At 38.5% G+C, this 12,839-nt stretch overlaps 1 protein-coding gene across 2 annotated transcripts in view; it reads right to left on the reverse strand.

Annotated features, from left to right (window-relative positions):
- Nucleotides 1-12,839, reverse strand: part of MEGF10 (multiple EGF like domains 10) — a 179,121-nt gene that overhangs the window by 87,422 nt on the left and 78,860 nt on the right. For both annotated transcript variants that reach the window (XM_049873371.1, XM_049873381.1), the window contains exon 5: nucleotides 10,905-10,997. In XM_049873371.1, the coding sequence (XP_049729328.1) occupies nucleotides 10,905-10,997 (93 nt within the window). The remainder of the gene's footprint in view (nucleotides 1-10,904; nucleotides 10,998-12,839) is intronic.

Consider the following 12,839-nt stretch of genomic DNA (forward strand, 5'->3'; position numbering starts at 1 on the left):
TATTCATAACCATTTTTGTTGTTTCCAAATTTTCACTATTACAAAGATGCAAAGAATTTATGTATGCAAGAGCTCTCCAAGGCATATAGATGGGTTATACAAAAGTAGAGATAAAATTGCTGTATCATATGGTGTACACATTTTAAAATTTTACTCTTAGAGACAGCCAAATGGTACTCTACCAATTTACCTTCATGGGAGTGATATATGGAAGTTTCTCTATACATCCTCTCCAATACCTGATACTATCAAACTTTTTAACTTTTGCCAATCTGATAGTGAGAAAGTTCCTTTATTCTGCACTTCCCTGGTGATTGCAAAGATAAGTATATTCTCATGTTTACTGGCTAATAAGGTATCCCTTTCTCTGAATTACCTCATTATATCCTTTGCCTATTCTAAAATGGAGTTGTCTTTTTCTTATTGATTTGTGGGAGTTCTTTACTTTGTATATCAATCATTTATCTGTTTTATATGTTGCAAAAATCTTTTCCCAGTCTCTTGCTTCTCTTTTAACTTTGTTTATGCTATCTTTTGTCTTAAAGATGTTTTTTAACTTCGATTTGGTCTAAATATTCTAAGAACTAATTTACAACATGGATAAATCTGGCTTATGTAATACTAATCTTGCAATGTAAGTTTCTTTCTTAGTAGCTAATTTTCTTTAATGTATGAACAAAAATTCTCAGTTATATATTAGCATTAAGTTCAAATCAACTCCATTAAAATTTAAACTTTCTCTGAAAGTTACTTCTGCTAGTGTTTACCAATATTAGTGAGTAGCTAGATCATAAGCTTTCACTGAATTTTAAGATGATACCATTTATTTATGGTACAAGAACTAATGCTCTTAAAACCTCTACTATTTGTCCAACTACAGTAGGCTTTATAACTAGGATACATACTGTATTTTTATTACTTTATAACTCTTATTAGTTCTATACATCATCAAACAGGTTTGATTTGTACCAGGCTATAGACAAATGCTGAAACACTAAAATCAGATTTTCAATGAATTGGATCGTTTAAAGGATGAATTAAAAGAAGAAGAAAAAAGACTGATTAGCTTCTTTGTTTGCCCTGAGGAAATTTTCAAGTATTTAAAAAAATTTTCTTTGACACTGTCCCAAACAATAAGAAATCACATATAGCCATGAAAGATGCTGGCTTATAGTATAAACGAGAACAACTTATTTCAGCCAATTAACAATATGACCCCATGGGACAAGACGTAAGTGGTTCTACTAAAACTAAGTCTGAGTCTAGACTACAGAGTAGGGTGGCCTATGAGTCCACGGGACCTCCTAATGCATATCATTAATGCACTCTAAGCAACACAGCCCGGAAGCAGTCAGAAAACTTTTCTTCTATGTTCCTATGAAAGAAATAATACAGATTTATGATTTATTATTTCTGTTCCCAATATGAATTGGGCCACCTATTTCCCGCCATTTATCTGACGGAAGGGGAGGCCAAAAAGGTTAATGAAATTCTATTCATTGCTGAGTGATCTGAAATCATTCATATTCTCAATTTCTTTGCCTAGTGCCTTACTGTTCATACTACATTCTGGTACAAATTAACAGCTATATTCTATATTATCATATAAAATTTCCACTTTGAGAAATAATATCCAACGCTTAGATGGAAAAATTGTTAAGCATTCTCCATTCAAATAAGACTGACTTTCAGGCAACTTTCTTCATTGTGAGGCTACCATTTCAGGAATCAGATCTCCATATTAGTAACAACTTCAATGCTTAAACGTTTTCACTCTTGAGGGTGAGGAACTCCCAAGTCCAAATGTTTCTCAGAGTTCATGGGAATCATGTCTAGTACATCTTGTCTGGCTTCTACAATTTTATTGCCGCTAAGTCACCAAGGATGAACAATTCTATGTTGCACATAGCCAAGGTCAATTCTGAAGCTACAGGAGCCTGGCTATCTTAAGAAGGATTTCAGGCCATGTCCTTTCTCAGGAAGACCTTTGGCCACTCCCTCCTTGACTTCACAGGATCCTTAGCCTATGTATTTGTGTCCATATTTCATCTCTTCTATTAAACTGAAAACACCTTAAAAGAAGAGTCAGAGTCTTGCTCATCTCTCACATCTGACGTTTCTATCCCTTGTTGCTCCTAGCACATTTATGCCTTCATTCCTTCTTTCCATAAATATTTGCTTGTACTCAGCACTGTGCTAGACATTAAGGATACAGCAGGGAATAAAACAGACACAATTCATGTTTTCACTGAGCTTATATCCTGGATGGGAAGACAGACAATAAGCAAGTAAGCAAATATTTCCAGACAGTGCCTTAAGAAAACTTAAAAAGGAGATACGATGGAGAGTCATGCGAGCATAGTCTACATATGGAGGTCAGGGAAAGATCCTCTATGGTGGTGACACTTAGGCTGAGATCAAATTGACATAAAGAAGCAGCCACGTAAAGATCCAGGGAGAAGAGTATTCCAGGCAGAGGAAATATTTAAGTGCAAAGGCAGGAATGAAACTAGTGCGTTCAAGGAAAGGAAGGCTGAGGCTGAGTAGAGTATCATCAACAAGGTAGTGGAATGAGAAGTTGTCAGGAGATAGAGAAGGACAGATCATTAAGCGCTTGGTGAATCACAATCAGGGCTCCGGAGTTAATTCTAACCCTAATGGGAAACACTGGGGAGTTTTAAGAAGGGGAACACCGTGCCCTGGAGTATATTTTTAAAAAGCTCATTCTGGTTTCAATACAGAACGGAGCCATAGTAGAAGCAGGGAGACTGGCAAGGCGTTTATTGCAATTGCCAGTTCAAAAAAAAAAAAAAAAATGGTGGCTTGGATTTGAGTAGTCGCGGAAGAGATAGTGAGAAGAGTTTAGATTTATTTTGGAATGGAGCCCATGAGATTTGCTGTTGACTGGATGTGGAGGAATACTGCAGAAAGTAAAAGAAAAAAATTGATAAATTATGTGGCAAAGAGTTAAATAACACGACAGCCCATCCTTGTCTTCACGGCCGTAGATGAGCATGAATAGTACAAATGTTTACAGTATTCTCCCTATGCCAGAAGCAATATAAACCAGACATGAGATGGTCTGGTAAGGACATCTGTGGTCAGAGATTGTAAACACTACAAAAAACTGCACCAGAGCTTCTGTCTGGGGAATCTTCTGCTAAGGAAGGGTGTTGCTGTGAGACAAGAAGAGATGTCCATAAAGAGCTGCCCCATCCACTGCCCAGTCAAAAGGCCAGATTTTTTGCAAAGAAGTGTGGTGGAATCTAGGCTTGTCACACAAGGAGCTGTAAGTGAATACCGTTTCCTGAGCACTTCCAGGTACTGTATCATTTAATCCTCACAAACTTATGAAGAAGATACTCCTATCTTATTTTAAGCATAAGGAAACTGAGGCAAAGAAACAGCAAAGAAAGGAGAGCAGCTAGGACAATGACAATTTGATTCTAATATGGTAAGGGTGGATGGTGGTGGTTTTCTGCCTCTCCAGAAACTGGTCATGAACAGCCTGGATTTTAGGCTCCTTCTGAAAGGCAAATTCAGCAGCTCCTGCTTGGGGCTAGTATCAAAATATTCAGACGGTCCATCAGTGAACCTACCTTCTGGGCAGTTCTGAAGAGTCGTTTGAGCTTAATCCTTCTGCCCTATCATTCAGGTCCTGCCCCTCACTCCAGTGAATTCAAATGATCTACTCTAATTCTTGCACTCCATCAACCTGACTTCTAAAGTAATCCTGACAGTGCGATGGATATGTTAAGGGCTTGCTGCGAGGACGGGCCTCTGAGGGTCTTCTCTTTTCAGACAGCATTGATCTGTCTATTGTGTCCAGTCAATAAACCTTTACATCAGATCTGGCTGGGGAATATGTCTGCTTTTGTGCCTTACTATTTCTGATTTGTCATATCCTTCAAATGGATTCCCCCATTCAAATATCCTGCAGGCAAAGTCTTATTACTTACTCCATGCTTCACAGAGTACTTGTTTTCTATAAAAGGTTATCAGTGTTGTTTACATTGTCCCTGACAATGTTGGGGCTAGTCTCGCCCCCTAGGCATATTTTAACTACTTCCAAGTACATTTGGCCAGAAACATTATTTGTAACTAAATAAACCCCCAGTTTGGAATTTCTAGGCCAAATTAATTTCCATTTGAGCCTCCATTTTGGTACTAATGTCAAAAGCAAAGAGCTTGGGGAACAATCATTTAAAAACTATTTACTTGCTGGCTGATGTCTGATTTAGGGTGCTCCCATAGGAGAAATAAATTTCCCTTTAGACATTTAGAAATTATAAATATTGTTGTGTAGGTTAAAAAAACAAATGTGCTATTGGTACTCATATAAAAGGTTTACACGGTTTACAACACAAAGGTCTCAGGAATTGCAAATACATGTTTATCAGAGTAAATCATACATAGAATCACAGGCTTGAAAGGAACTGCAAATATAACTTGGCCCAACATTTTTAATATTACAAATGAGGAAAGTCTAGCTTGGTACCATTGCAAATTCATCATCTCTAATGCTAGTGTGCCCTCAACATCTCTTAGGAAATTGATTTTAATATTTGTTGAGTGTTGTCTGCTCCTGCCTCCTGCTCCCATTCCCCTCAGTGGCTCTGACCCTTGTTATTTTCACTAAACCTCCTTTCCAACTTTGGGAGTGCCATACCTTTGTTGTTATGGATTGAATTGTATCCCTAAAAATACATGTCAACTTGGCTAGGCCATGATTCCCAGTATTGTGTGATTGCCCACCATTTTGTCATCTGATGTGATTTTCCTATATGTTGTAAATCCTACCTCTATGATGTTAATGAGGCAGGATTAGAGAAAGTTATGTTAATGAGGCAGGATTCAATCTATAAGATTAGGTTGTATCTTGAGTCAATCTCTTTTGAAATATATAAGAGAGAAGAGAGCAGAGAGACATGAGGACCTCATGCCACCAAGAAAGTAGTGCCAGGAGCAGAGAGTATTCTCTGGACCCAGAGTCCCTGCACTGAGAAGCTTCTAGACCAGGGGAAGATTGAGGATAAGGACCTTCCTCCAGAGCTGACAGAGGAAGACTCCCTGGAACTGACACCCTGAATTTGGACTCCCAACCTACTAGACTATGAGAGGATAAATTTCAGTTTGTTAAAGCCCTCCACCAATGGTATTTCTGTTATAGCAGCACTAGATAGCTAAGACATTTGTGTTTATAATTACTGGCTCTGAGTGAGATGAGAGTCTTAGACAAATCATTTCTTTTTGCCTCCATGTCCTCATCTATAAACTAGGAACAATAACCATAACTATCTTAGAGTCTTGTGAGCATCATATGAGGAAATTCTTGCAAAATCCTGACAATGGTGCTTGACACATATTAAGTGCTCAATAAAGGTAAGCTATGACTTTTTTTTTTTTTATTACTATCATCATCATCAACAACATGACCCAACTTCTGCCCCCCTTAGTATCAGCAGATTATCTCTCTTTCCAATTTACCAAGAGGAGAAGGGTCATCAAATATAAGCTCCCTCAGATTCTCCATTGCACTGCACACTTGCACACTAGGAGCCTATCTGCCACTCTATGTTCCTATCTACATCCCCCCCCCCCCACCACTCTATCTTCTCTCGTTCTGTCTGGAATGGAAAGTTTTTCTTCTTGCTAATGCCTCCATCTGTGCCTTGAATGCCATCCAGTCTCACAGCTGTCTTCTTAGGAGCCTTGTCCCCTCAATTAAGTGATCCCCTCTCTCAAATGGGTCTCTAGTCTTTCCTTCCTGGCACCATCCTCTTAGCCTCTACGTCTTTTTTATCTTAAAACACAAATAAAAGCAAGCAAACAACAACAAAATGCTTCTCTTGAACCTACGTTTACCTTTTATGTCAAAAGCACACAGCAAATAACCTAAAAGAGCTCCCAATTGCCAAAGGTAGGACAATTTGAGCAACAAAATAAATTACATAATATTGACTTACAACCCAAAATATCAAATAAATATATATGAGTTTCCATAAAACCTATAACCCCAGTATATAACAACTCCAGTCAAATAATGAGAAAAACACCAGACAAACATGGATTGAAGGACATTCTATAGGACATCTGGCCAGTATTCTACAAGATTGTCAACGTCATGAGAAACTACGGCAGACTGAGAAACTATCACAGACCAGAGGAGATTGAGGAGATATGACAATGAAATGCAACATGGTTCCACGGACTGGATCCTGGAACAGAAAGAGGACCAAAGCCACACCAAGCCCAGTGCCATCGAGTCGATTCTGACTCATAGCGACCCTATAGGACAGAGTAGAGCTGCCCCATAGAGTTTCCAAGGCGCACCTGGCGGATTCGAACTGCCGACCCTTTGGTTAGCAGCCGTAGCACTTAACCACTATGCCACCAGGGTTTCCAAAAAGAGGACATTAATGGAAAAACTGATGAAATACAAATAAAGCCTGGAGTTTATTTAATAGTTATGTGCCAATGTCAGTTTCTTATTAACAAAGGTACTGTAATAATTTACAATGTTAAAAATGGGGGAACGTGGGTGAGAGGCATATGGGAGCTCTCTATACTATTTTTGCAAATTCTCTATAAATTTAAACTTCCTTCAAAATGAAAATTTTACTCAAAAAAAAAATTGCTGTGGTTTCTGTCTTCTGATTAGACTGTGGTTGATACAAGGACCTGGTCCAACTATCAAAGGAATCATTTTCTAGATCTAATCATCAAATCTATGCATAATAATAACCAGAGTAAAGGGGACATACAAATAAAGTCCTTGGAATCAGGGCATTTTAACTCTGCTACTTAGCATATTAAAGGAGCCCTGGTGGTGCAGTAGTTAAGTGCTTGGCTGCTAACCTAAAAGTCCGCAGTTTGAATCCACCAGCTGCTCCATGGGAAAAAGATGTGGCAGTCTGCTACCATAAAGATTTATACCCTTGGGATAACTGGGAGCTCCTAAAAAATCAAACACTTATGCTCATCTAAAGGACTTCATCAAAAGAGTAAAAAGATCACCTACAGACTAGGAAAAAATTTCAGTCTGATCAAAGACTGATCTCCAAATCCAGCCAGTGACTGATCTCTAAAATCTATACGATACAGCAAAAACTCAGCAACAAAAAGATGAATAACCCAATTAAAAAATGGGCAAAGGATATGAACAGACACCTCACCAAAAAAAACATTCAGGCAGGTAACAGATACATGAGGAAATGCTCATGATCACTAGCCAATAGAGAAATGCAAATCAAAACTACAATGAAATTTCATCTCACCCCTACAAGGCTGGTATTAATGCAAAAAATGCAAAATAATAAATGTTGGAGAGGTTGTGGATGACTGGAACACTTATACACTGCCAGTGGGAATGTAAAATGGTACAACCACTTTGGAAATCGATTTGGCGCTTCCTTAAAAAACTAGAAATAGAACTACCATACAATCCAGCAATCCCACTCCTTAGAACATATCCTAAAGAAATAAGAGCCCTCACACAAACAGATATATGCATACCCCTGTTCACCGCAGCACTGTTTACAATAGCAAAAAAATGGGAAGCAACCAAGGTGCCCATCAACGGATGAATGGATAAATAAATTATGGTATACTCACATAATGGAATAGTACGTAGTAATCAAGAACAACGATGAATCTGTGAAACATCTCATAACATGAAGGAATCTGAAAGGCATTATGCTGAGTGAAATTAGTCAATTGCAAAAGGATGAATATTGTATGAGATCAATATTATAAGAGCTCAAGAAAAAGTTTAAACACAGAAGAAAATATTCTTTGATTGTTACAAGGGTGGGGAGGGAGGGAGAGGGGTATTCACTAATTGGATAGTAGACAAGAACTATTTCAGGTGAAGGGAAAGACAACACGCAATACAGGGAGATCAGCACAACTGGGCAAAACCAAAAGCAAAGAAGTTTCCTGAATACAACCAAATGCTTTGAAGGCCAGAGTAGCAGGGATGGGGTCTAGCGACCATGGTTTCAGAGGACATCTAGATCACTTGACATAACAAAATGTATTAAGACAACGTTCTGCATCCCACTTTGGAGAGTGGCATCTGGGGTCTTAAATGCTAGTAAGTGGTCATCCAAGATACATCAATTGGTCTCAACCCATCTGGAGCAAAGGAGAATGAAGAACACCAAAGACACAAGGTAATTATGAGCCCCAGAGACAGAAAGGGCCATATAAACCAGAGACTCCATCAGCCTGAGACCGGAAGAACTAGATGGTGCCTGGCTACAATCGATGACTGCCCTGATAGGGAACACAACAAAGAACCCCTGATGGAGCAGGAGAACAGAGGGATGTAGACCTTAAATTCCTGTAAAAAGACCAGACTTAATGGTCTGACTGAGACTAGAGGGCCCAAGGAGGTCATGGTCCCCAGACCCTCTGTTAGCCCAAGAGAGGAATCATTCCCACAAGCAACTATTCAGACAGGGATTGGACTGGACAATAAGACAGAAAATGATACTGGTGAAGCGTGAGCTTTTGGCTCAAGTAGACACATGAGACTATATGGGTAGCTCCAGTCTGGAGGTGAGAGGAGAAGGCAGAGGGGGACAGGAGCTGGCTGAATGGACACGGGGAAACAGGGTGAAGAGGAGGAGTGTACTGTCTCATTAGGAGGAGGACAGTTAGGAGTACATAAAAAAAAATGAAACTGACTTGATTTGTAAACTTTCACTTAAAGCACAGTAAAAAAAAAAAAAAAAAGATTTACAGCCTTGGAAACTCTATGGGGCAGTTCTATTCTGTCCTAAAGGGTCGCTATGAGTCAGAATTGACTCTACAGCAGTTGGTACTTAGTGTATTGCTAGAGCATACACTTTGTCTCAAGAACTATCTAGCCAGCAGTAAACAAAAAGATACATATCCTAACAAGTGATGTTAGGGTACATGCCATAGAGAAGCTCCGAGTAATAAGACCCGTTGCTCTAGCTCAGAATACTACTTTCTTATGTGCTTAAGATAGGTGTCAGGAACGTTTTTCTTCAAAACATCTTTAAAGACTTCAGATATCTGCTCAGGTTTATCTATGTTTTTGGTTATTATAAATCCAAAACATGAGTTGTAGGGAATAAATTAAAATTTGTCTCAATGCTATCTTCCAGAATTGAAAGAACATTTACTCTCAGAATTCCAGACACTTCATTTGAAAGTCAGTAAACTCCAAAACAAGTCAACGATTTATTTTCTAGAAGGCCTGAATCAGCTCTAGAGAGTCTGAAACCCATGTAGGCTTCTGTTTTGTTTATACAAATGCTCTGCAGTCTGGCTACTTAGTCTGAGGTAGGCTGCAGTCCTTATGAGACAAAGGATGAATACAACTGAACTTATTCCACAGCATTTTTGCCCTGAAATTAGTAACAAACCTTGTTATTCAGATGAAGAGCACACTCACTCTTCCCTTTCTCACTAGCTAATGATAATGTTATTTTTCTTCCGAATGTCTAGGCACAACTGAATTTTAAACTGAAAAAGTTAATGAAAGCAACATCTCATTTGAGGTCAGTCTGCCAGAAAAATGGACATGAGCCAAGTCCCACATCCCAAACATTTTGCCTCAATGGCATGGGAACAAAATGCCCACTCTCCTCATGATCTCTGACAGAAGCAAAACAAAACCCTGCAAGGCAGTTATATCCATTGGAACTGAGAAACCTGTGTGGGGCAGAAACACACACAAACACATACACACCCCCTGTGGAAGGTACAATAACAAAGAGTCTTTCACAAGGAGTGTTCTTTGCACAGACAGCATCAAGGACGTTCCCCTGGAGATGCACGTTCAGGAGTTGAGAGATCACAAGTTTAAAACAAGAAGTTCCAACAAGATACAGCATAAACGCCGCAATTTCAAATGTAAACAAGCAAACTTCTTAAAACCAGTTTATCTAGACTGCTTAAAGTCCTTTAAGATTAGTTTCAGAAAATTATTTGGTTACAGTGAGGAAAAATTTGTGTTATCACGAGAATCTGCTGATTTTTAAAAACTGCTATTTCCCTTTGTAAATGTGAAGTTTCGTGAATTACATTTTAGTTACACTTCAATTTCCTCTGACAACTTTTAAGGCAAAAAAAAAGAAGTATAAAGGAACAGGAAGTATACACAATTACCATGTAACAATGAGCAAAGCAAGAAGACTGAAGTTTTAACTGTGGAATTTAGAAAAGCAACTGTACTGTATGGCATTTCATCATATAATCCTCATAATAATGAAATGGTATGTTAGGCCTGGCCTGTTCATATTTCAAAATACCATCATTTTAGGGTTATAATTCTAATCATAATAGAGACAAACTATATACTATATTGTGATCTGATTTAGCAAGAACCAAAATGCTCATCAGTTTCTATTTACTACAAACATATCTCCCCAAAACTATCTGAACAAGTACTTATTATTTGCACCTCAGAAGTCAGAGATAAGTAGATATGTCAAGCATCGAAAATAACAATTTTACTTTTGGGTTAAAACCAAAAGATGACAAATTTTGATCACCAAGAAAGTATCTGAGCTAACTCAACAGGTAAAAAGAGAAGTTAGAATACAATAGCTGGGTTACCACAACTGCCTTACAAAAGTAAGACATCTAAATTCTGGACCCTACTCTGGAAAATGCATTCCTAGTCACAAAAGTATCAGATTCTTAAGATCTCCTTCTAAAGTACCTTTCTTTATACTCTACTGACAACAGTTCTGTATGTAACACATATACACATGTAAATGGAACTGTGTTAATGAGTTGGATTTGGAATCCACCCCATGTTCTGTATCGGGATGAAGAGGAAAACTGTTGGCTCAGGGAAATCTGCAGACAAGGGGGCCCATACAGTGAAAATATCCCAAGACAGACAACAGCAGGTGGGAACTTACCACTGGAGCAGTTGGTCCCGCCCCAGCCAGGCTCACACTGACAGGTGTTTGGAGCAATGCAGCGACCATGGACACATTTATCAGCACAGTGGGCTGTCAGAGAGAAAATCAATCAAATAAAGAAAGTTGGCATGAGAAAAAAACCCGCAACAACACAGCTGTTTCACATCCCCCATCTCAAGTATCACTTAAAAACAACACGCATACTTGATAATTTTCTTCAATCCATTCTGCAACCCTCTTACAGCCCACTGTACAAGCAAACAATTCCCCTTCTTATTTTGATATCACCAAATAAATTCCTTCATTTCTACTGCTTAATTCTACTTCATGCTGAATTAGGAAAGAAATTTCAAGGTAAATTGCCTAATCCACTTAAAAAAAAAATTGTCATTGACTACCAAATATATCCTCTGTGTGTGTTTGGGGAGGAGCATACAGGGAAGCTGCAACGTACCACAAGGCAAGAGGTCAGGACTCCAGAGCAACAGAGCAGACCAAGAGGTAACCTTTACACAATACATTCACCAGAAACAATTGTCAAATTTCTCTGTGGAGATGTTAATGACACAGGAGAAATGTACACCTTTTTCTATTGGGGAGGATATTAGAAAAACGTATGTAGGTCTTTGGGAAATTTTAAATCTCAATTCCTCTTTTATTTAGTTAGCTAACATCTTGGGTGCGATACAACTCTTGGAGGTAAGGGGGCATCATGGCAAACAGGAGTGGATGGGTAGTCTGTCGATTGCCAAAAGCAAAGTTCAGTTTGCTGATACAAATGGATACCAAAAATATGTTGTGGTGTCCATTAGCATCACCTTCGACCTTCATGTCTCTCACATTGGTTAAACTGACTTTAAAATATTTGGATACGTAAGTAATTGTGAGAATAACTAGTAAGAAAGAGTTTTGGCTTCAGATATTCCAAAATTTTATTTAAGGGCGGGATAAGATACCCTGTGCTTTATAGATAAGTTTTATTAATTTATGCCTTATTAGGAAAATAAAACAGGTTGTTAAGGATTGAATTGTGTATCCCAAAAAATACGTGTTGTAAATATTAACCTTATGCCTGTGGTTATAATCCCATCTGGGAATGGGTTATCTTCATTATGCTGATGAGGCAGGATTTATGTAGGGTGTGTCTTGAGTCAATCTCTTTTGAGATATAAAAGAATTTAAAACAAGCAAGGAAGAAAGCAGAAATGGGGGAAGAGAGATGCTAAGCCACATGAAGATCACCAAGGAGTAGACGCTCAAAAGAGACAAGGACCTTCCCTCAAAGCCAAGAGAGAAAAAGCCTTCCCCTAGAGCTGGCAACCTGAATTCAGACTTTCAAAACAAAACAAAACAAAACAAAAATCTGTTGCCGTTGAGTCAATTCCAACTCTAAGCGGCCCTATAGTACAGAATAGAACTACCCCACAGGGTTTACAAGGAGCAGCTGGTGGATTCAAATGGCCGACCTTTTGGTTAGCAGCCATAGCTCTTAACTACTTTGCCACCAGAGCTCCTAAAATACAACACTGTCTGCAATAGGATAATATCCATATGCCTATAAGGAAGATGAGTTACTACGACTATTATTCAAATTTACCCACCAACCACTAAGGCCAAAGATGAACAAATTGAAGGTTTTTACCAACTTCTGGAGTCTGAAATTGATCAAATATGCAATCAAGATGCATTGATAATTATTAGTGACTGGAATGCAAATGTTGGAAACCAAGAAGAAGGATCAGTAGTTGAAAAATACGTCATTGGTGATAGAAACGATGTGGGAGATCTTATGACAGAATTTTACAAAACCAATGACTTATTCATTGGAAATACCTTTTTTGACAACATAAATGGTGACTATACATGTGGACCCCATCAGATGGAATATACTGGAATCAAATCGACCATACCTATGGAAAGAGATGATGGAGA

This window comes from Elephas maximus, chromosome 2 (genome assembly GCF_024166365.1).
Source record: "Elephas maximus indicus isolate mEleMax1 chromosome 2, mEleMax1 primary haplotype, whole genome shotgun sequence".
NCBI classification, from domain to species: domain Eukaryota; kingdom Metazoa; phylum Chordata; class Mammalia; order Proboscidea; family Elephantidae; genus Elephas; species Elephas maximus.